The 20,503-nt window shown below is 49.3% G+C and overlaps 1 protein-coding gene across 2 annotated transcripts in view; it reads left to right on the plus strand.

Moving 5' to 3' along the window:
* Positions 1–20,503, plus strand: part of arhgef10la (Rho guanine nucleotide exchange factor (GEF) 10-like a) — a gene marked incomplete at its 3' end in the record, with an annotated part of 127,037 nt that overhangs the window by 67,228 nt on the left and 39,306 nt on the right. For both annotated transcript variants that reach the window (XM_079748439.1, XM_079748440.1), the window contains 2 exons: positions 5,353–5,453; positions 16,262–16,383. In XM_079748439.1, the coding sequence (XP_079604565.1) occupies positions 5,353–5,453; positions 16,262–16,383 (223 nt within the window). The remainder of the gene's footprint in view (positions 1–5,352; positions 5,454–16,261; positions 16,384–20,503) is intronic.

The following is a 20,503-nucleotide window of genomic DNA, read 5'->3' on the forward strand; positions in this document are numbered from 1 at the left end:
CTCTCTCTCTCTCTCTCTCTCTCTGTCCCTCTCTCTCTATTTCTCTCTCTCTTTCTCTCTCTCTCTCTGTCCCTCTCTCTCTATTTCTCTCTCTCTTTCTCTCTCTCTCGCTCTCTCTCTCTCTCTCTCTGTCCCTCTCTCTATTTCTCTCTCTCTTTCTCTTTCTCTCTCTCTCCGAGTTGAATAGAAATTTGCAATGGGCACCGACATATAGCACAGAAACGGCTTTCAGGCCGCATGCTGTTTCCCACTCAATTATCTTCTAATGATGTCTGAATGTGAACTTGTCTTCATGTTGCATGCTTGACATGGACGGCCCCCTTCTCTATTATGTTCTCTCACGCTCTCACACTTGCACTTTTCATCTCTCTTGCTCTCACTCAGTCCTGATGAACTTTTGCTCCTGAAATCCAACAATTATCCGTGAAGCACGATTGCTATTGCTAGATTTGTTAGCAGGTAAATGGTAGAACTAGTTTATATACTTATAATATATAGTATAGAGATGGGTAATGTCATGATAGAACTAACCCAATTCTAGTCCAATTATTGTTGCCTTAGCAAAAGCTAAAGTATTGATTTATTCATACTTTACAGTACAATGTTTAATATGGCTGAATTCACACAACTTTAGTGCTGGCATTAAGTCCACAGATTCTCCAGTCGTTATGGTACATTTTAAATATTTGTATGGATTTTTAAATGTTTGTATTTATGTATCTCACAAAACATGGAAATATTTCTCTCTATCCCGCTCCCTGGTCGATCGAAACACAAGATGTGTTATTTTGATGAAAGGAATTTACTGCACGGAAAGCTTGTCTTACCGATTGTCTGACGCGAGCTCTAAATGAAGTTGTCAGATTCAATCCAGACGATGCATTCCTTCTATCTGCAGATGTAAAATTCATCGTTCTTCTTTTATACTTCTTTTAGACTACACTTTCGGGAACCTCTTCTTTGATGGGGTTTGGGTGGAGGTGATGAAACTGCCTTTGTATTGACTGTTTTAGCCTGAACTAACTAAAATAATATAAAATAATTCTACCTTATTTAATATTCAATGGTTACCAGAACAACTCAGACATGCATGAAAAACCGCTGCAATTCCTGCTTTTTATGGTCGCGAGCGGCCTGTTCAAAGTATCTACGGGATAACAATTCAAGTGTAATCTTCATCCGCCTGTGTTTCAGTGTTCAGGAGAGTAATCCCTTTCTGCTTCTTCTGATCCTCTTTAATATAGGATGACATTAAATTGGTAGTTTAACATTTGGGGGTTGAAAGTTTTTTATTTTTTTATTTTATGTCCATATATTATATTATACTTTAGGTATATTACAAATGACCTGTCCCTAAACAATAGCCTAACTAATACACTGTTTAAGTGTGATGGTCTCACGGTTCAAAACGTTCCCATTGGATTCAAATGGTTTGGAAGTGTATCCCGCTAGCTCTGCAACAGTAAAACACAGGAACACATACTGTCAAGGGAGTGACGGTGTGGGTCTGTTAATGATCATGATTATACAGGTTTAACTTACTTCGATATGTGTTCATTGGTTGAAACTATCGCAGACTTTCTCCCACAAAAAAAGCCCAGACAGTACCAGTCCTTACAACAAGGAGTAGGACGACTCGAAATTTAAAACATGTATTCGCTTAGACTTTTGTGTATTTCTGACATCCCTTATGCTAACCATTCCTGAACTTAGAGTGCGAGGGAGGATCCATGCGATGCTGTTTGCATTTCAAAGGGTATAAAAACAATCAATGTATGGAAACGCTATGGATGACAGATGGCGTCGTTCTCTCTGAGAAATAAAGAGTTACAATCCAAAACGATGAAACGGGTTGCCAGATATAGTTTGCAGGCTTTTTATTTATTTACTTGGGGGCCGCCGTGGCGTCTATGTGTGGGATTCACTGCATCGAGGGCCGGGTTGAGGAGGGCAACAGGCTGCTGCTGCCCTGGGCCGAATGGGCCCTCGTCTGTTTAGAACCTCTGTGTTTATACATCTACATGGGCCGTTCGTTTTCTCATCTGTACAAAATTACTGAAAAGATTTTTCTTCGTAATGACTTTCTTTGTCTTTGATTTTTTCTTGCGCGCTCCTTCCCCCCCCCTCTCTCTCCCTCCCCCCCGCTCTCTCTCTCTCTCTCTCTCTCTCCATCTGTCCCCCCCTCTCTCTCTCTTTCTCCATCCTCTCTCTCTCTCTCTCTCTCTCTCTCCGTCTGTCCCCCCCCCCCTCTCTCTCTCTCTCTCTCTCCATCTGTCCCCCCCTCTCTCTCTCTCTCTCTCTCTCTCTCTCTCTCTCTCTCTCTCTCTCTCTCTCTCTCTCTCTCTCTCCCCCTCCATCCTCTCTCTCTGACTTCTTCTCTCCCTCTGGTCATCCTGCCTCTCTTTCATCTCTTCTTTCTTCCTGCTCCCAGTTCATCTCTTGCTCTCTCTCTGAGTCTCTTTGACTCTCTCACACTCACATATTCCTGCATGTTGTCTGTGTCTCTCGCCCCCCGGTTGTGTTTTAGAACAAAGGAAACTCTGCTTATGTCATCCTGGCTCACGCTGTCCTGAATGTTGCGGTCAAGTCTCCCACTTCTGTAGAGTCTCCCCGTAAACACAAAGAAGACAAGAAAACAAACTAGCTTTGGAATTCATTATTATGTTTACCTGTATCTGTATTTTCGTACTTCGTTTACTAATAGACCATGTAATAATATTGCAATGCTTCAGTGTGGTTTAATTAGCAATGGAAGAAGCATCATGGATAATGTGTGCTATATATATATATACAAGCGCTCACACACACACACACACACACACACGTGTGGCAAGGCAAGTTTATTTATACAGAACCAATAAAACACAAGTCCACTTCCAGCGCTTTAAGCAACCAGTTTCATGTTGAGCCCCCGTCTCTCTGCAGACAACCCAGTCTGAGCCACGCTGCGCCGACCAGACACAGCTCCTTCCTGTCAGCCTCCATTAGTCAGGACTCCCGACCATATCTCGAATGATTCTGGGGGGCACATGACCCGACCGTTTATGGTAACTAAAATAATCAAGTCTTTGACCAACCCCCCCCCCCCCACATCGAGGACCGGTCCAGGATTTATTTTCATCACCGTCAGGTTTTTTTTGGAAATCTTCGCAGATTGTCTTTGGACTGCTAAAGCAGTCTGGAGGTCGTCTTTCTTTTCAGAATCATGTCAAAAATCCTTCAGGGCTGGCTTTGCACAACTCTGGTAGGCCACTAGTCCTGTTCTCCATGCCAGTCCCTCTCCTTTCAAGCAACTTTCAACTTTTCTGTCAGTTTTTCCTGTCCTGTCCATGAATGCTCAAAATGCCCATTCAAATAAGAACAAAACCTTATTCCAAATTGCACTCTGTCAAACACAGTGCAAATCGACTAATCAGATATCTACAAAGTTGAAAACCCTTTGCAGTACGCCTTCAAAGATTGTGAATATCACAAATCCTCTATTTCCTGTCCTCCGAGTTAAAAAGAAGCGGTCTTCTTTAAGAAGACCGCCGCTGTTATGGATAGCTTCGTATCTCCAGTTTCACCTCAGAGTCTGTTCTGCAGACGGCTGCTCTTTAAGGAACACTCCTGGGCAAGCAAATATCTAATTTGCCTGCACCAAGCTTAAATTTCCTAGGCACAAACACATTTTCTATTCTCATTTATTTATTTATATTTAATCTGCTTTGCCATGGTTACAGAACTCTTTTCTCTCTTCTTGACTCCCATTTGAACCATCTTCTTTTCATCTGTACTGTAGTCGGCCCTTTGTCCCTCGCCTCCTCACACACACACACACACACACACACACACACACACACACACACACACACACACACACACACACACACACATATACACACACACACACACACACAGAATGGGGCGGGGCTACATGCTGGCCCTGGAACATGGACGGATGTAACAACCAATGCCGGCGCTACAATGCTGGTAACGGCTGGAGGAAGGATATGGAATATCAATATTCTAATTGTTATAATATAGGAAAAGCTGACCACGGTGATAAAAAGGTACAACTTGAAACTCATGCAGAGACATACATTAGTAATGCCTCAATACTAGGTGGCTAATGCTAGGTGGATTGTGCCAGGTATCTAATCTTTTTAACCAATGCTAGGTAGCAAGTAGCCGCCACTGGATGGCTAGCAGGTAGCCAATGCTAGGTAGCAGGTAGCCACCACTGGATGGCTAGCAGGTAGCCAATGCTAGCTTACCAAGTGAGAGCTACTGGTGACCTTGGTTGACTGCAAAGTAAAACAGTGATTTTTGTTGGCTTGAACGTTGATTAAAAAAATAATATTTGTCACGTTTCTTCATTTCTTTCGACCCTTGATGATTTACATGTAATGTGAGTAAGGCTGTTTTTGCATTGTTTTGTTTTATTTTATAGATCTTGTTTTTAAATCGGCTTGAGCTACGGATAGTCCCTTCCACGTGTTGACTCTAAACCTGTTATTACCTGGAGCCGTAACCAGAGCCTCCTAACACCCTCAAACGTTCACCCAGTGAGTGAAGGAAAACACTTTCTCCAAGGACAACTCTCAATTCAGCCCATTTCTCTTTTCTCAAAAGCACTCGCATTTTGAAAAAAGACAAATTACACCGGAAAACTCGGCCAGGCAAATCGTCAGTTGGGTCACGCCTGCCATTGAAGTGTGCCATTAAGGAATCTGCTCAAAACTAGGGAAGAACCACACGATTACAATAGAGAGCAATCGTTCCCCTGCCTCTCTGCTCAACCCTGGGAGGTAAAAGGCACGTTTTGAAGTGTCATCCTTTTCCATTTTGTGGTGGGCATTTCTGTACCTCATGTTTTATAGATCTTCTTGTTTACCTTTTTTATTTATGATCTATGTGTGTCTTCCCTTCATACCTTTTTAATACTCAGATGACACTTGCCTTGCAGAAAGAGTAACATACAGAATGACTAGGTTCTACTGCTCATTTGTTGATGAAATAATAATATAACACTTTGACGATGACTTTCTGTTATAAATCAATTTGATTTAACCTGACAGTCCCAACAGACAGAATGCAGTGTGTTGTGTATAAATTGTGGTTAAAAAGTATAACTTTTGAAAATATTTTGTTCCTCATATTAATTATACTAAATGTCTTTATGTCTGCTTCTCAATTCTAACCGGGTTATTATTATTACTTTATGTTGTTTCACAGCAGCTTTTCACTTTGAAGCAATCCTGACTGCATCAATACTGAACATGGTTGTGTGTGTGTGTGTGTGTGTGTGTGTGTGTGTGTGTGTGTGTGTGTGTGTGTGTGTGTGTGTGTTTGTGTGTGTGTGTTCTTCAGATCAGGGCGTCCTGTGAGTTTCATGGTCGTCTTCAACACTCCCAACCCACTCAGTAAGATCTCTTGGGTCAACCGGCTGCACCTGGCCAAGATTGCATTACGTAAGTTTACACACTCACACAAACACAAACACACTCACACACACACAAACACACTCAAACACACACGGAGAGTGATGTAATCTAATGCAATGCAACGCTACCACTCACAAACACTTTCCTTTATCTCAGTCCCACAGACACACACACACACACACACACACACATACACATACACATATACACACACACACACACACACACACACACGCATAAACACAAACACGCACACACAAACACACATATTAGCACACAGACAGCCACACAGGGCCGCGGTGCGTGGCGTTAGTGTAGCTGTGCAGGTCCTGGCCGCTGCTCGGCGTCCCGGAGCAGCGCTACGAGTTCCTCCACACACACATCACTGCTGGGGCCTCAGAGGACGGCGCTGGAAGCACTTAAACACCGTCCCAGGAAACCTCGCCTCACATCAGCCGCCAGATTTACTATGGCTGTTGTTTCTGGAGGATACCCAGGGACTACAGAGCGACCATGATCAATGATCTCTCTCTCGCTCTCTCTCTCTCTCTCTCTCTCTCTCTCTCTCTCTCTCTCTCTCTCTCTCTCTCTCTCTCTCTCTCTCTCTCTCTCTCTCTCCACACACAGTCATGCTGTGGTGTGTGTCTGCCCGGCTCCTCTCTCTCTTCCTCCGACCCTGTGGAGTGTCTGTGTCTCTCGTCCGTTATCCCGAGGACGGCTCCTCCCCTCTCAGGGGGGGGACTGTGTGTGTGTGTGTGTGTGCGTGTGCGCCCCTAACACCATCACAGGCTGCAGGCTGGGTGCAGGGCCTGCTCCGTCCAGCCGGCCGCTTTGGTGTCTGCACCTTTATCAGCCGGCGGCGGGCTCCACGCCTCCACACACACGCCACCCGCGCGCACGCCTCCACACACACGCCTCCACACACACGCGTCCACACACACGCGTCCACACACACGCCTCCACACACACGCCTCCACACACACGCCTCCACACACACGCCCCCACACACACTGAAGCGGCGCCATCACGGCTACCTCTCTCATGGCCGCCCTACAAAGAGCCAACCCTGTGTTTGGCGTTCAGGGGAAGAGCGCCGATGTGGACGGGAGGAAAGGGGGACCCCATTCCTGATGCTTTGGTCATCAAAGAGGCTCACGAGGGGACCCACACATTTATTTTTTATTTAAAATTTTACATTTGAATTGTTTTTGCCAGGAGAGAGCCTCATTGTGATTAGATCTCCATTACAAGAGGGTCACCCAATCCCCGCCTCGTTCTCCCGCTGAGTTCCAGACGAGGTGAAAGCCGTCCTGATCCCGGGGTGACGCCTTGCAGTGGACGCTCCTCAACGTGAAACGGGCGACGAGGGCTAAGCGTATGCGTATCGATCCTGCAGGATCTCATTTGCGATAGCGTGATTAGCTTGTGCTGTCGATCTGCCTCGGACCGCCAGGCGAAGACCACTAGGGGGGGTGACTTCCAGCTCAGCTCAGGTCGTCTTTAAGACCCTCCACAGGAGACCAGAGCTGACGGAATACATTCAGAATGTTCTGCAAGCTTCCAGATGTGTCCTCCTCCTCCTCCTCCTCCTCCTCCTCCTCTCCAGGGGATGCTGTTCAGAGACAAAGGATAGCGCATCTCTCTCTGACAGGGCTTCAGAGCTCATTGTATCCTGTTCGTGATCAACCTTGTTGAGGTTTAGCCCAGAGCTGAGTTTAAAAAAAGAAGTCCAAGGTAGTAATGCGCGATATAAACGATATACGATATAAACGATAGAAAATGGCCTACGATAGAGATTTTAATTCTATCGCTCTATCGCGATAATGCATGTTGATGACGCAAAATACAATGTTTAATTTTTGGTTTGGTGCAGTTCCTTTTCACATTGCAATTTTCGCAACAGTGCCACAATTCGTCAACAAACCTGTATGTGTGCAAAGAACGTTAAATCATTGGACAAAAAGGTCTGGGGCGGGGTAAAGCGTTAAAGAAAACGGGGAGGGGGGGGGGAAGCACCGGTGAAAGTAAACAATCATGGATATCCAGCGTGATATACATTGATCTGCGGACTGGTCCAACTCCTTCTCCCTCATCCTGACTCGGAATGTGTTAAATGCATCGGCATTTTTAAGTTATGTTTTCCAGCATACTTTTTACTTGCTTTTGTCGGACCGTCGGTTGGTGGCTCAACATGGAGCAAAGAGGAGACGGAATGTCTCCTGGATATCGGACCCAAATATCCAAAAGACGTTCCGTCTCCTCTTTGCTCCATGTTGAGCAACGTCTCCGGGACCACCTCTCCGGCTGGGTCAACCTCCTTTTGATCGATAAAAAATATCACGTAATCGACAAAAATCTTAACAATCAATGATCGATCATCAATTAATCATGCCCATCCCTAATTGTCAGAACAGTGTCTGTTCCTTATCTAGAAAGACACCCGTTTTTCCTGTTCTCTGCATCTTGGGTGGCATTTAAGAACCAAGGACTTAAACTAAGTGTAGTGCCTTTTAGAATGGTTTGCACTAAAGGAAAGAAACCCAATACTAATTTTATTTATCTGCAACATTATGTTGTATGATTACAGTGTTTCACAATAAATGTTCTCGAAATGACATACTATATTTCTCTTTTTTTTAAATACATTTAGCAGTTTGGCTTTCCTTAGGGTCTATGTAACCTGTTCTGAAACGGTTATTTTATGATTTTATATCGTGATATATATCGTTATCGCAAGAGGCTGCAATGTATATCGCAATATGGATTTTAGGCCATATCGCCCACCTCTAGTCCAAGGTAATACGTTTGCATGTAACCAAAGACAATATGGGCATGAACTGTCCCTCTGCGCTCTCTCGCTCCTTTTCCTGTTTTTTATCTGAAAGCTGGAGATAGCTTCTGACATGGGAAACAGAGATAGAGAGTGGGCGAGCAGACAGAAAAACAGGCACGGCATACAAGTTATTAACGTGAGGTGAGGCAGACTATTCTACGCCGTAGATTTTCCTGCGTTCGGTTGATATCTGTGTGTCTGTGTGCGGACAGATTTGCACCGAATTTGGTTGGTACTAGGTGGGTGATATGCCAAGTAAGAGTGATACTCTTATCATACCTATCAGCCATAAGAGGGCGTGGCCCTGGGCTGAGACACCCTTTACCACGTCCTTCCTGCCTCCGCATGCACACCAGCACTGCCAAGCCTCCGTCAGAGCCACATCCCCCTCCGGAGTGTCTTTGCTTAAGCTCAGGACTTGGAGCAGCCTATGTGCTCTTAACTCCACGCTTGTAGCGCAGCAGGCTCCCAGTGTTGTTAAATGTTCTGAAAGGGCTCCTCAGCCTCACTAAGAGCCCAGCACACTTCAACAGGAGGCACACAGTGCGATGACTGACCAAGTGGCCGTGATATTTCACCAGCAACATGCATGATGAAGTCATTCACTAAGTTATACTCCTGGTCAAAGCTGAAGCACACTGAATGTTCATCGCATAATTACCCAACTAACATTTTAAGGTTCATCTTGTATTTAGCATCAAAACTGCCTGAATCAAATAACTTAGGTAGATAGTGATTATGGAATGGTATAAGCACTCTGATTGGCTGAGGATATAGCCAATGAGGCACAGTGAATCAGCATCATCAGGAGAGCAGAGTTAAATTAGATATCATAATTTGGCCGAAATGTGCCTCAGGTAATTGTGCTCTGAGGCAGACGTTACGGATTGCCCTGACCCCCTCCTGCTCCGTCACGCCCCCCCGACCGGCTCCTGATGGACCTGTTCCCTCGGCCGGTGACGGCGCCATCCACATGCTGCTGGCCGTTTGGGTGCAACGGGATCCATTCACCGGACGCACGGCTCCTAATGAGGACGGCTGTAACGATGCCCTGGGCCGATGTTAGTGATCCGCTCACCTCCCGGCTCAGAGCCGCTCCTCTGACCCGTCTCACGGTTCATTTAAAGCCAGAGAAACATGACCCAGCGTTTCTCCCCGGGGAGGAGTAGATCAGCCAAACCTGGCCCGATGACAATTACATGTTAATAGCATTACACCCACACTTTGCCTTCCCATTTAACCAAATGTAATTACAATAAGGGAGTTGTGGATTCAATTTCACGGATGGCCGGCTGCTTGTGAGGCCCCCCCCTCTCCCCCCCTCTCTCCCCTCTCCCGTCACTTTAGACCTGCGGTGGGTGGAGAAGAGCCGGAGAAGACACCCCCCCCCCCCCCCCCACCCGAGGGAAAGCGCGGTTGAGTCAGGATCTGAGAGTCAGTGATCTGTGGCCTCGTTTAGTCCGGGATGGTCGCCCTGCTCCGCAGCGGCCCCGATTGGTCGGAGGGGCTGTGAATGTGTTCACGCGCGATTGGCTGAGTGATTACAACATGGCAGAGACCTGTTGGCCTCCAGGGCCCCGTCCTCCTCTCCACACTTCCAGTGTTTATCCATTTAAGGAAATGTTGTGTTGGTCTAATTGAGGGTCTATCAGTGAGCTAGGTTCCTCTCCATCTCTCCGCCTAACTATATCTAGCTGTTTATCTTACGATGTATTTCTCCATCTCCGTCGGCCTATCTATTTACCTTTCTATGTATCACTCTGTCTGCCTAGATATCTATCTACCTATCTTTCTATGTCTCTCCATCTCTGTCCTGCTACCTATCTAATGATCTTTCGATGTGCCTCTCCATCTCTGTCTGTCTAACTATCTAACTATTTATCTTTCTATGTCTCTCTCCATCTGTGGCTCTAGCGACCGCTAGAGGTCTGTCAGCCTGTCTGACTTCTGTCCATGTGTCCTTCTTCTCTATTTCTGTCCGCCCGTCACAATTTGGGTCAGCGTTAAGGCCACATCATGTCCTCAATTTAAAACCTAAATGCGATCCAAACACTGATGACGTGCAGCGGCCCGTTTGCAAAACGCTCCCGTGCGACGCTCCCGCGAGCCACCCCCGCCCTCTTGGTGACTGATGGACTTGACACAGGCTGCCGCCACATGATCTGTATCTCACGGAAACCGCCGTACAAACGACGCCACGACATGGGATCTCCTCGTGGCGTTCCACCTCCGCTGCCAGATCTGCCCTGCCCCCCGTGATAGGGCTGGGGGGCCCGTCCCCAATAAGGCTTATCTTCACGGGGCCCGCATCCGTCACCCTGCAGCCCCGGGCGTTCCGAGGGGGGGGTCCTCAGAACAGAGAGGTAGTCTCTGGCTGTGGCGACGCGGAGGGCCCCCGGATTCATTAATAAGCTGCCAGGAGCTGTGGTGTGGCACTGCATCTTTTATACTTCTTCCCCCCCCCCCCCCCCCCGGTCCTGAAGGATCCTGCTCAGTGAAGAGCCAGAAGCATGTCCTAATTAATGGGCTTTGGTGGCGGCAGAATTAATTGCTTCCGACGGTGGAGGCGCTCCCCGCTCTATCAGACGAGCGGCGGCGGCACACATCTCGATCGCCCGCACAAGGAGAGCGAGCCGCTGCCCAAGTCCCCACAGGTTCCCCTGTTGCATTGTGGGGGACGTTGGCAAAAGGAAGGAATAAAGGGATGGAATGTGTGTGTGTATGTATGTTTCCATGTCTTTACCTAACTGTGTGTGAGCATGTGCATGCGTGCGTGCACGAGACACAAAGTGTTTCCTTGCCTCTATTCACATTTTCCTTTCAAAGCAGTTGATATTTGTCTGCGATTCTAAACCTCACCTGACTAGAACAGTTGATGTGTATCGTTGTCTGTCTCGGTGGTGCTGGGAGAGGGTCCAAGGCCTGTGAGCAGGGTCCTGTGTTCACACTGCTATGTGTGCCTGTCTGCATACTTCAGTCCTTAAGCAACCGCCTCTTGATCCGGGGAGGGGGGCAGGACTCTGCGTTCGCTGCGGGGTTCCGGCGGATATGAAACCACCGTACGCGGCCTCGGGCGGGAGGACGGAGCTAAAAGACTTTGAGTGAACGACGCTCGCTCGCTCGCTCATTCTCTCCCTCTCTCCCTCCCTCTCTCTCTCTCCCTCTCTCCCTCCCTCCCTTCCTCTCTCCCTCTGTCAATCCCTCCCTCCCTCTCTCAATCCCTCCCTCCCTCTCTCTCTCCCTCTCTCCCTCCCTCCCTCCCTCCCTCCCTCTCTCAATCCCTCCCTCCCTCTCTCAATCCCTCCCTCCCTCTCTCCCTCACTCCCTCCCTCCCTCGCCCTCCCTCCCTCCCTCTCTCAATCCCTCTCTCCCTCCCTCCCTCACTCCCTCCCTCCCTCCCTCCCTCTCTCCCTCCCTCCCTCCCTCACTCCCTCCCTCCCTCCCTCCCTCTCTCCCTCCCTCCCTCCCTCCCTCACACTGGAAGAAAGTCAGTGTCTCTGACACAGTGGACAGATTACGTGGCTGTGTTCAAACACCAAGAGATGTTTATGATGAGTAAACATTATCATGGATTTAATTAACAGATCTCAGCCTCCCCCCCACACCCCCACCCCATTGATCCATGGGAAATATCAATTGTGCCGGCGTATTTAATTAGTCCATATCGCTGCCCTTTGAGTCCCTGGGGCTTGATAGAGCGTCACGCTGCGACAATTAATCTTCATCAGCGGAGGACATGAAACACAAGCATGGGAGGAAGAGGGAGAACGAAAGACCCCGCCCCCCCTTCCAGCCCCCCGGTGTCCCCATTCAGTAACTGGAGCTGGAGCGGCGAGGCGTGGGCCTGGCCCCCACCTGGCCCCCACCTGGCCCCCACCTGGCCCCCGGCCGGCCCCCACCTGGCCCCCACCTGCCCGGGGCCAGGGTAAGAATAGCGTGGTTTAATCAGCGGCCCTCGGGACTCCCTCAGCGTGGAGTGGTACCTCTCCTCTTCGCCTGGGTTTTAATTGTACCGCGGTGGAACGCCTGCGTCGGAGAACACACGCTCTCTCGCTCCTGTGTGTTCTTTTCAGCCGTTCTTTTCAGAAGCGTTTATTTATTAATTCATATAGAGGTTTTAAAGGCTAGGCGTTTATCACTAGGTCTGAATATAGACGTCTTTTGTCGATATCTCATCTGTGTAATGGTGTTGTTGTCTCGGTTGGGCTGGTTCTCCGGAGGTTAATCACTTCCACGTCTTGCCTCTTCTACATTCTTCATTTTTCAGAGCTGTGTTCTGCTATGACTAATGGTTTACGCTTAATTTCCTCTCTTAAACACATTCTATGCTCACCTCCGACCTCGTAGCTCTGATTAAGTGTTGTACAAATCGACTTGGTTCTAACTTCGGAAACCGTTGACTTCGCCCTCATTTATTATTATAAATGTCTGACTTTGCTGCACTAATTATGTCTGACTTTAAGTGCTAATTAGAACCTGTCCGTGTGTACGTTGCCCTCGGTGACCCTCCCTGCCTGTATCATGGACGAGGCGGCACCGTGTATGAGCGTAGGCTGTAGGATGTACACACGCTTTTGCTTTAGAGCGGCAGTCACAATCATCTGCCAAATTGAATGGCACCTAATGCTACAGCGAGTTTGGATTCAACAAAGCAAAAGACTATGAACACAGCTTCTACAAAAAAAAGTATCGACATAATCAGTGAAATGCCGTTATATCACCGTGCAGAGTTTGTGTTGTGGGCGTTTGTTGTCTCTCACTAATGGCAGATGTTGCTTCTTGGCTCATGTATTGGATTATATGTTGGCCAATGTAATAATTGGCCCAAAAAATAATTCATCATCATTATGCCGTTGGCTTGGCTGAAGGTTAAACCCCTCCCCCCCCCAAATCCTCTCCTTCCTTAACCTCTCCTTCAACCCCTCCTTTTCTACTTTATATAATAATCATCAAAACAGGAACCTTCCTTGATCAACCGTCTCTGCCTCTCCTTGGCTTCAGTCTGGTTATTTATGCTAATCTTCTAATTATCTGCAGAAGGCTGCTGATTATTCAGGTGTGGAAAAGCAAATGGCTGACCCTGTTGCCCCAGTGCCGCCCGGCCTGGCTATAAGCCCGTAATTAAAGTCTTTTAATAAGTCACCTCGCACCTTTTTGTTTGCGTGTTGGCGCGGCCGGCTCGTGGCGTGCAACCACCTCCCACAGAACAGAGGGCCTGCTGGGGGCTGTACACATGAGCGACGGGCCGACTGTGCTACATTTCATGGTCAGGAATACTCAGATCGCTGCGGGAGGTGTCTCCTTTTCCGTTTCCACGGAGAGCTTTTGGAGCCGACGATCCCGAGAAGTTTCATATTAGTATTTTTGCAATTTGGGGTGTCAACAAAAAACAATATTTCCTGACTGAAGTACGGTACATTATATACATGTTACATTTCTCGCCAAAGCGCTTTTTCTGGTGTGATGCTAAATCGGTGATGCACTGGTCAGCAGTTCAGGAGTGGGAAGAAAATTCCGAATAGAACCTTTTAAGGACTTAACATCCTTCAAAACATTTCAGTTTATGTGTCAAAGCCCTAAACTTATTCAAGAAAAACAGCCCCCAGCTTACTGGTGTGTCCGAGCTGCCTTAATTGGCCCTTAGGCCGGCCATGTCCTGGAAGCACCACTGAAACAGCAAGTCAACAAGAACGCGTCAAACAAGTTCCGCTGTCGGGGCACTTTTCAAACTAACCCGCTATGTAAACAAACAAGGTGTTTGTATTTGCCATATTTTGTGTTAAATATAGCCATCCATTCATAAATAAGGGGGGGTATACAAGCTAAGGCACAAGGGCCCAATCCCTCCGTCAGCGCGGTGCGTTTCTCCCTCTGCGTATGACGGTCACACGCGGTTCCTGCTGGGAGCCACTCTGGTGTTGATTAAGAAGGGGGATATAATCACCATGGAGACCGCCGTCACAGCGCCGGCTCCACGCCACACACACCAGGGTACCGGCCTCCGGCAGATTCAGGCTAATCCACTTCATACCAACTAAGGTGAGGCCGCATGGCGCTACGGCGGGGTGGCCTTCTCTCTCCCGTAATACGTACGGCCGACGCTATAGTGACCCATAGTGGCAGAGAGGGCCGTCTCTCTCCTGTCATACGTACGGCTGACCCGACGGTAGCTATAGTGACCCATAGTGGCAGAGAGGGCCGTCTGTCTGCTGTCATACGTACGGCCGACGCTATAGTGACCCATAGTGGCAGAGAGGGCCGTCTCTCTCCTGTCATACGTACGGCTGACCCGACGGTAGCTATAGTGACCCATAGTGGCAGAGAGGGCCGTCTCTCTCCTGTCATACGTACGGCTGACCCGACGGTAGCTATAGTGACCCATAGTGGCAGGGAGGGCCGTCTCTCTCCTGTCATACGTACGGCCGACCCGACGGTAGCTATAGTGACCCATAGTGGCAGAGAGGGCCGTCTGTCTGCTGTCATACGTACGGCTGACGCTATAGTGACCCATAGTGGCAGAGAGGGCCGTCTGTCTGCTGTCATACGTACGGCTGACCCGACGGTAGCTATAGTGACCCATAGTGGCAGAGAGGGCCGTCTGTCTGCTGTCATACGTACGGCTGACCCGACGGTAGCTATAGTGACCCATAGTGACAGAGAGGGCCGTCTCTCTCCTGTCATACGTACGGCCGACCCGACGGTAGCTATAGTGACCCATAGTGGCAGAGAGGGCCGTCTGTCTGCTGTCATACGTACGGCCGACCCGACGGTAGCTATAGTGACCCATAGTGGCAGAGAGGGCCGTCTGTCTGCTGTCATACGTACGGCCGACCCGACGGTAGCTATAGTGACCCATAGTGGCAGAGAGGGCCGTCTGTCTGCTGTCATACGTACGGCCGACCCGACGGTAGCTATAGTGACCCATAGTGGCAGAGAGGGCCGTCTGTCTGCTGTCATACGTACGGCCGACCCGACGGTAGCTATAGTGACCCATAGTGGCAGAGAGGGCCGTCTGTCTGCTGTCATACGTTTGGCCGACCCAACGGTAGCTATAGTGGCAGGGAGGGTGTTCTCTCTCCCGACATGTGTACGAGTGGTCTATAGTGGCAGGGATTGAGTAATGGTGGCCGTATCACACTGACCTACATACTGACGTATTGATGCTGAGGAATTACTCTATGCACAAACGAGAACCTGGTTTGTTTCCTTGTTTACTTTTGTGTTGCGTTGTGTTGTTTATTTACATTGTTTTTATTGTGTTGTGAGACAATGGGTTGACACGCAATTCAAAAGAACCAGGAATAGCTCAACAGCTCAGGAACGCTCAATGCAAACCACCTTTAAAGAGCATTGAAGTTTCATCTCAAAAGTTGGCAAAGAGTGGGACTTGAATACATACAATCAATTAGCGAGAGGGATTTTCTTCAAAGTCAAAGCCTGTTATCCAAAAATAAAAGTTGAATGATGAAGTTTTTCAAGTCTTTTCAGAAGCTTTTAAGATTATGTCTATGTGAGAATAATGGAGCCCTTACATCAAAGGCATAGCATCCTCTGATGCACGGCTAGTGAAGCAGATAAGGTGGCGGACTTCCCTCAAACGCTACACTGTTTAACTATAGTACCATGAAATGATAACTGTTTGACTCTGGTCTTGTTAGCTTTAGTACTAACTAAACTGTTAAGCCATTTTCAATGATTAAGCCGTAGTGCCTAATTGTTTTTCCGTCCACTATAGCGCTAAACCTTTTAGATATGGTGGTGCACTGTCAAGCCCTATAGCTAAACTGTTAGCCGTAGCCTGTCAAGCCAACGGCCTAAATTGTTTAGCTCGAGTACAGAAACACTTTAGTGACAGCGCTAAACTCACTCGATGTAAATGGCTGGCTCATTTTGTCCTGCAGGTTTGCCAGTTTTCTGCTAATGGAGCGGAAATGTCTTCTAAAGGTCCTTGGTGAACGACCATTAAAGGGCTGTTCTTCCTCCCCCTGCTGCCTCTGACTAGGAGAGGAGAACACTCCGGGCTGGTTCTGCGGGGAGGACGGCGGCAAACCCCTGGCACCGTCCGGCTGCCCGCTACTCGCCTGCCGCATGCCCGTCTTTGCCGTCAAGTCCCCCGACCGGAAGGTGAGCACGGCGCCGCTGTTTCTGTTGGTTATTTATTTATTTCCACGTTATTTTTCGTAATTTTCAGGCTTCATCAATTCGGGGTTTAACATAATCCCGATGTAATGAGAACCTGATGAGGTGTCGGAAATCTAATTTAGAAACAACAAATCAACACGGACACGCTGGAAACTCAGGATGAATAAATACTGCCGGAATGAACGCTGTTTTCCGGCCGTCCATCGCACGCGGCCCACACCTGTGGCCTGAACCTCTCCCTCCTGCCTTTGAAGCGCACCGCCTGGGGGGGATTCTGAGGACGGTTAACCACACGCCGTTTAACACGCCGCTTCCCTGTGAAGCCAATCCCAGCCCAGTAGGCCTGCCCTAGAAGCTGAACACACAGGACGTCGTTGTGGGTGTCACTATCCCTCCATCGACTTCTCCCTTTGGCCGGCAGGTGTACTGCTGCATATAAAGACCTTTACGCATTTAGCCTTGTATAAAACAATAAAAAATGTATTGAACATGCAGTGACTGAGCGAAGTATGCCAGCAACGCTTTTAAATTAAACTATTGCTGTAGAAGGCCGTTTGGAAGCAGTGGGAAAGAAAGTAAGCACTGCCTTTTCTGCCAGTGGGATTATTTAGCAAACGCAAATTGACACAAAACATGAATGGAAAACATCACAACGGAAAACATAGAACAGAACGCACACGGCAACCCAGGCCATAACAATACATACAATATTCACAATACATTATTTTCAATCATCGATATCTTCTTTCCTGTTATTGTAAATGTGTCTATGATGCACCTTAGCGTCCGGCTGTTGAACCTCTAGTGATGCCTGGCTGGAGAACACAGTCGATCCTCCTCTCATCTCCCATGGATCAAATGACCAGCGCCGAGGAGAGGCAGACTAACGAGGTTTATGGACCTGGGGAAACGGGCCTAAATCAATCGGCAATGGCTGAAAGCTGATATCCCCAACGATATCTGAGCCGTAATGTGGTGAGGGCGGGCTGCCAGAAAGGGGCCGGGGGGGGGGGGGGGGGGGGGGGCACGGCACGAGCCTGCAGTACCACCGCGCCCAGGAAGGTGTTATGAAGTGATCATGCAATTAGCTTAATGGCGGCGGGGCACCCAGACATCAATCAATGTTGTGGGATTAGATCACACACCTCCACCAGAGCCGGGCAGCGAGCCGCCCCGATGGCAGCAGATGACAGGGGGCCAGGGGCCGCCCTGCTCACACATCCCTCCTGCTGCTGAACCAGCCAGATGGGGTAGGATTGTTTGGTGTGCAGGTGTGGATGGGTCTGTGTGTGTGTGTGTGTGTGTGCGTGCGTTGATGCATGGGAGTGGCATATGTGTGTGTGTGTGTGTGTGTGTGTGTGTGTGTGCGTTGATGCATGGGAGTGGCATATGTGTGTGTGTGTGTGTGTGTGTGTGGGGGGGGGGGGGGGGGGGGGGATGTGTGTGTTTGTGTGCTTCCGTTGGTGCATGGGAGGTGGCATACAAGTTTGTGTGTCTGTCTGTGTATGTGTGATTGTGTGTGCTTGCGTCGATGCACAGGAGTGGCATACGAGCGTCTGTGTGTGTGTGTCTGTGTGTGTGTGTGTGTGTTCAGGAGCGCGTGTGTGTATTGCGTGGGTCCAGCCGTTCTCCCATAAGGTTCTAGCTCCTCTGTGAGTGACTCTGGGTCTGCCGCTGCTAGATGAGCCCACGGCGTGTCTGTAATACAGCTCAGGTCGCTGGGAGGCTGTGGGAGACCGTTGTGGAGAACATCATCGAGCTCTCAAACCCACGTGCATGATCAATGAAACACGTGCAGTCGCACACAAAGGTTTGGCACACACACATACTTGGACACGATTCAAAACTCTGGCCTGCTCACATTCTGCTTACGCACAATATCAAACTCTTGCACACACTTTCTACACACGCACACTCCAAAACTACTGCTTTAAGTACTCCTCTCTCTCTTGCTCTCTCTGCCTTTCTCTGTCTCTTTCCTGTCTCTCTTGCTCTCTCTCTCTCTCTCTCTCTCTCTCTCTCTCTCTCTCTCTCTCTCTCTCTCTCTCTCTCTCTCCTGTCTGTCTGTCTCTCTCTCTCTCTCTCTCTCCTGTCTGTCTGTCTCTCTCTCGCTCTCTCTCTCCTGTCTGTCTCTCTGTCTCTCTCTCTCCTGTCTGTCTGTCTGTCTGTCTGTCTGTCTGCCTCTCTCTCTGTCTCTCTCTCTGTCTGTCTCTCTCTCTCTCTCTCTCTCCCCCTGCCTATGGCCTGGCCTGGTCGGTCACTAGCCCCCCCCCCTCCATTAATGGGGCCATGGTAGTTCTTGGTTCACCAGCAGTGTGAGCTCAATATGGGCGCTCTGCTGTGACTTCAAAGCTAGTGACAAAAGGGCATGTGTGTGTGACAGTCTTTGCGTGTGTGTGTGTGTGTGTGTGTGTGTGTGTGTGTGTGTGTGTGTGTTTGTTCACACTTGTGTGTCTGTGTATGCAAATCTGTGTACATGCTCATTGTGCATGTCAGTGTGTATGTGTGTGTGTGTCTTAACCAAAGCGCTTAGCGGGAAGTATATATTTTCCACTTTTTTGGACTAAAGAGGTAGGTAGCATTAAATAGAGTGGTCTTAAGTCCGTCACGCAGAGCAGACTGTGATTAGGGGCTTAGCTCAGCCAGAATCCGTCTCCCTTTCCTTCTCTCTCTCTCTCTCTCTCTCTCTCTCTCTCTCTCTCTCTCTCTCTCTCTCTCTATGGGGCTCCCTCTCTCGCCCATGGCCCCCGGGGTGCTCATGCCTCTCCCTGCCAACGCTCTGCACATCACCCTCTCCGGCTGCCGGCCTCCCCTGGCAGGCTGGGGCCCAGTGAGAAGGGAGGCTGTAGAGGAGAGCCAGCACATAGGGAACGAGGAAGGAAGAGAGAGAGGAAGAAAGAGAGCAGATTGAAAGAGATGTGAGCCAACGGGAACGGGACGAATCCCACGGAGGATAAGGTTCTAGTGCGGCGTCGCGTGAACCGCGCTAGGGTTACCTCGGGGAGCCTCTGTTCTGCTGCTCCTCTGCTCCTCCTCAACCTCCTCCTCCTCCTTCTCCTCTCTCCTCCTCCTCCTCTCTGCTCCTCCTCCTCTTCCTCACTGCTCCTCGTCCATCACTTATCGTCCCTGCTCCTCCTCTTCACGGCTCCTCCCCAGTGGGGGACGAGGAGGACAGCTACTGCTACCTCGTTAGCCAGCCAAGATAAACCTTATCAAGAGCTGCTGCCCGGTGGAGACAGCAGGGGGTCCTCCTCCTCCCCCTCCTCCTCCTCCTCCTCCTCCTCCTCCTCCTCCCCTTTCTTCTCGGCAGCTACCCCCTTTTGTCTTTTTCCCATTTTCTCTGGCTCTCTCCTCTTTATCTCTGGATCTCTCTGATTTTCTCTCCAGCCCCCCCCCCCCCCCCCCCCTTCTTACCCTCACTCGATCTATTTCCTTGTATCTCTCCATCTAACACTCACACACACACACACTCACACACAGTCAAGCGTGCTTTGCGTGGGAGGGCAGAAGCATGTAGCCGATCTCAGAGAGCGGCCCACTCTGTGATTCTGCCTCAGTCAGAGGGCTGTTCCCTCGTCTGGATCCCGCTGGTTGAGACTGAACAGCGGCGGCTCTGGTGCATCTTATTTAAAGGATTGGGGTCGATGACTGCCCTGCTGCCCCGAGGCACTGCCGGGCTGGCACTGAGCCCGGTGGGAGGGTGGGAGGTGTGGAACACTGTAGTGGCAGTTTTAGTAGTTTTTTTAATAATGATTAATCAACCACCAGAGTGGAATAAAGCCCGGCCGTAATTCCTTTCTCCCCTGGGAGCAGATTGGTAACGCGGTTATGTCGTGGTGCGGGCGGGCGGCCTCTACGCAACGCGGGGAGGGGTTGGAACGCTAAAGCTGTTAGCATGCGTCTGGTGGAGGGGCGCGGGTCGCACGGTGTGAAGGCTTTCATCAGGATCATCTCCATGGTGTTTGTGATATTGAAGACTCTCAGTCGCGTTGGTTCGATAGAGGAGTGTCCACTCGTCACGCTGCGATGATATTGAGCCTTCATCACGGTAGAGCCCCCCCAGCAGAACTCCCCTACTTTGACTTCTACTTTTAGCGAGTGT

The sequence above is a fragment of the Pollachius pollachius genome, assembly GCF_949987615.1.
Source record: "Pollachius pollachius genome assembly, chromosome: 12".
In the NCBI taxonomy this organism is placed as follows: Eukaryota; Metazoa; Chordata; class Actinopteri; order Gadiformes; family Gadidae; genus Pollachius; species Pollachius pollachius.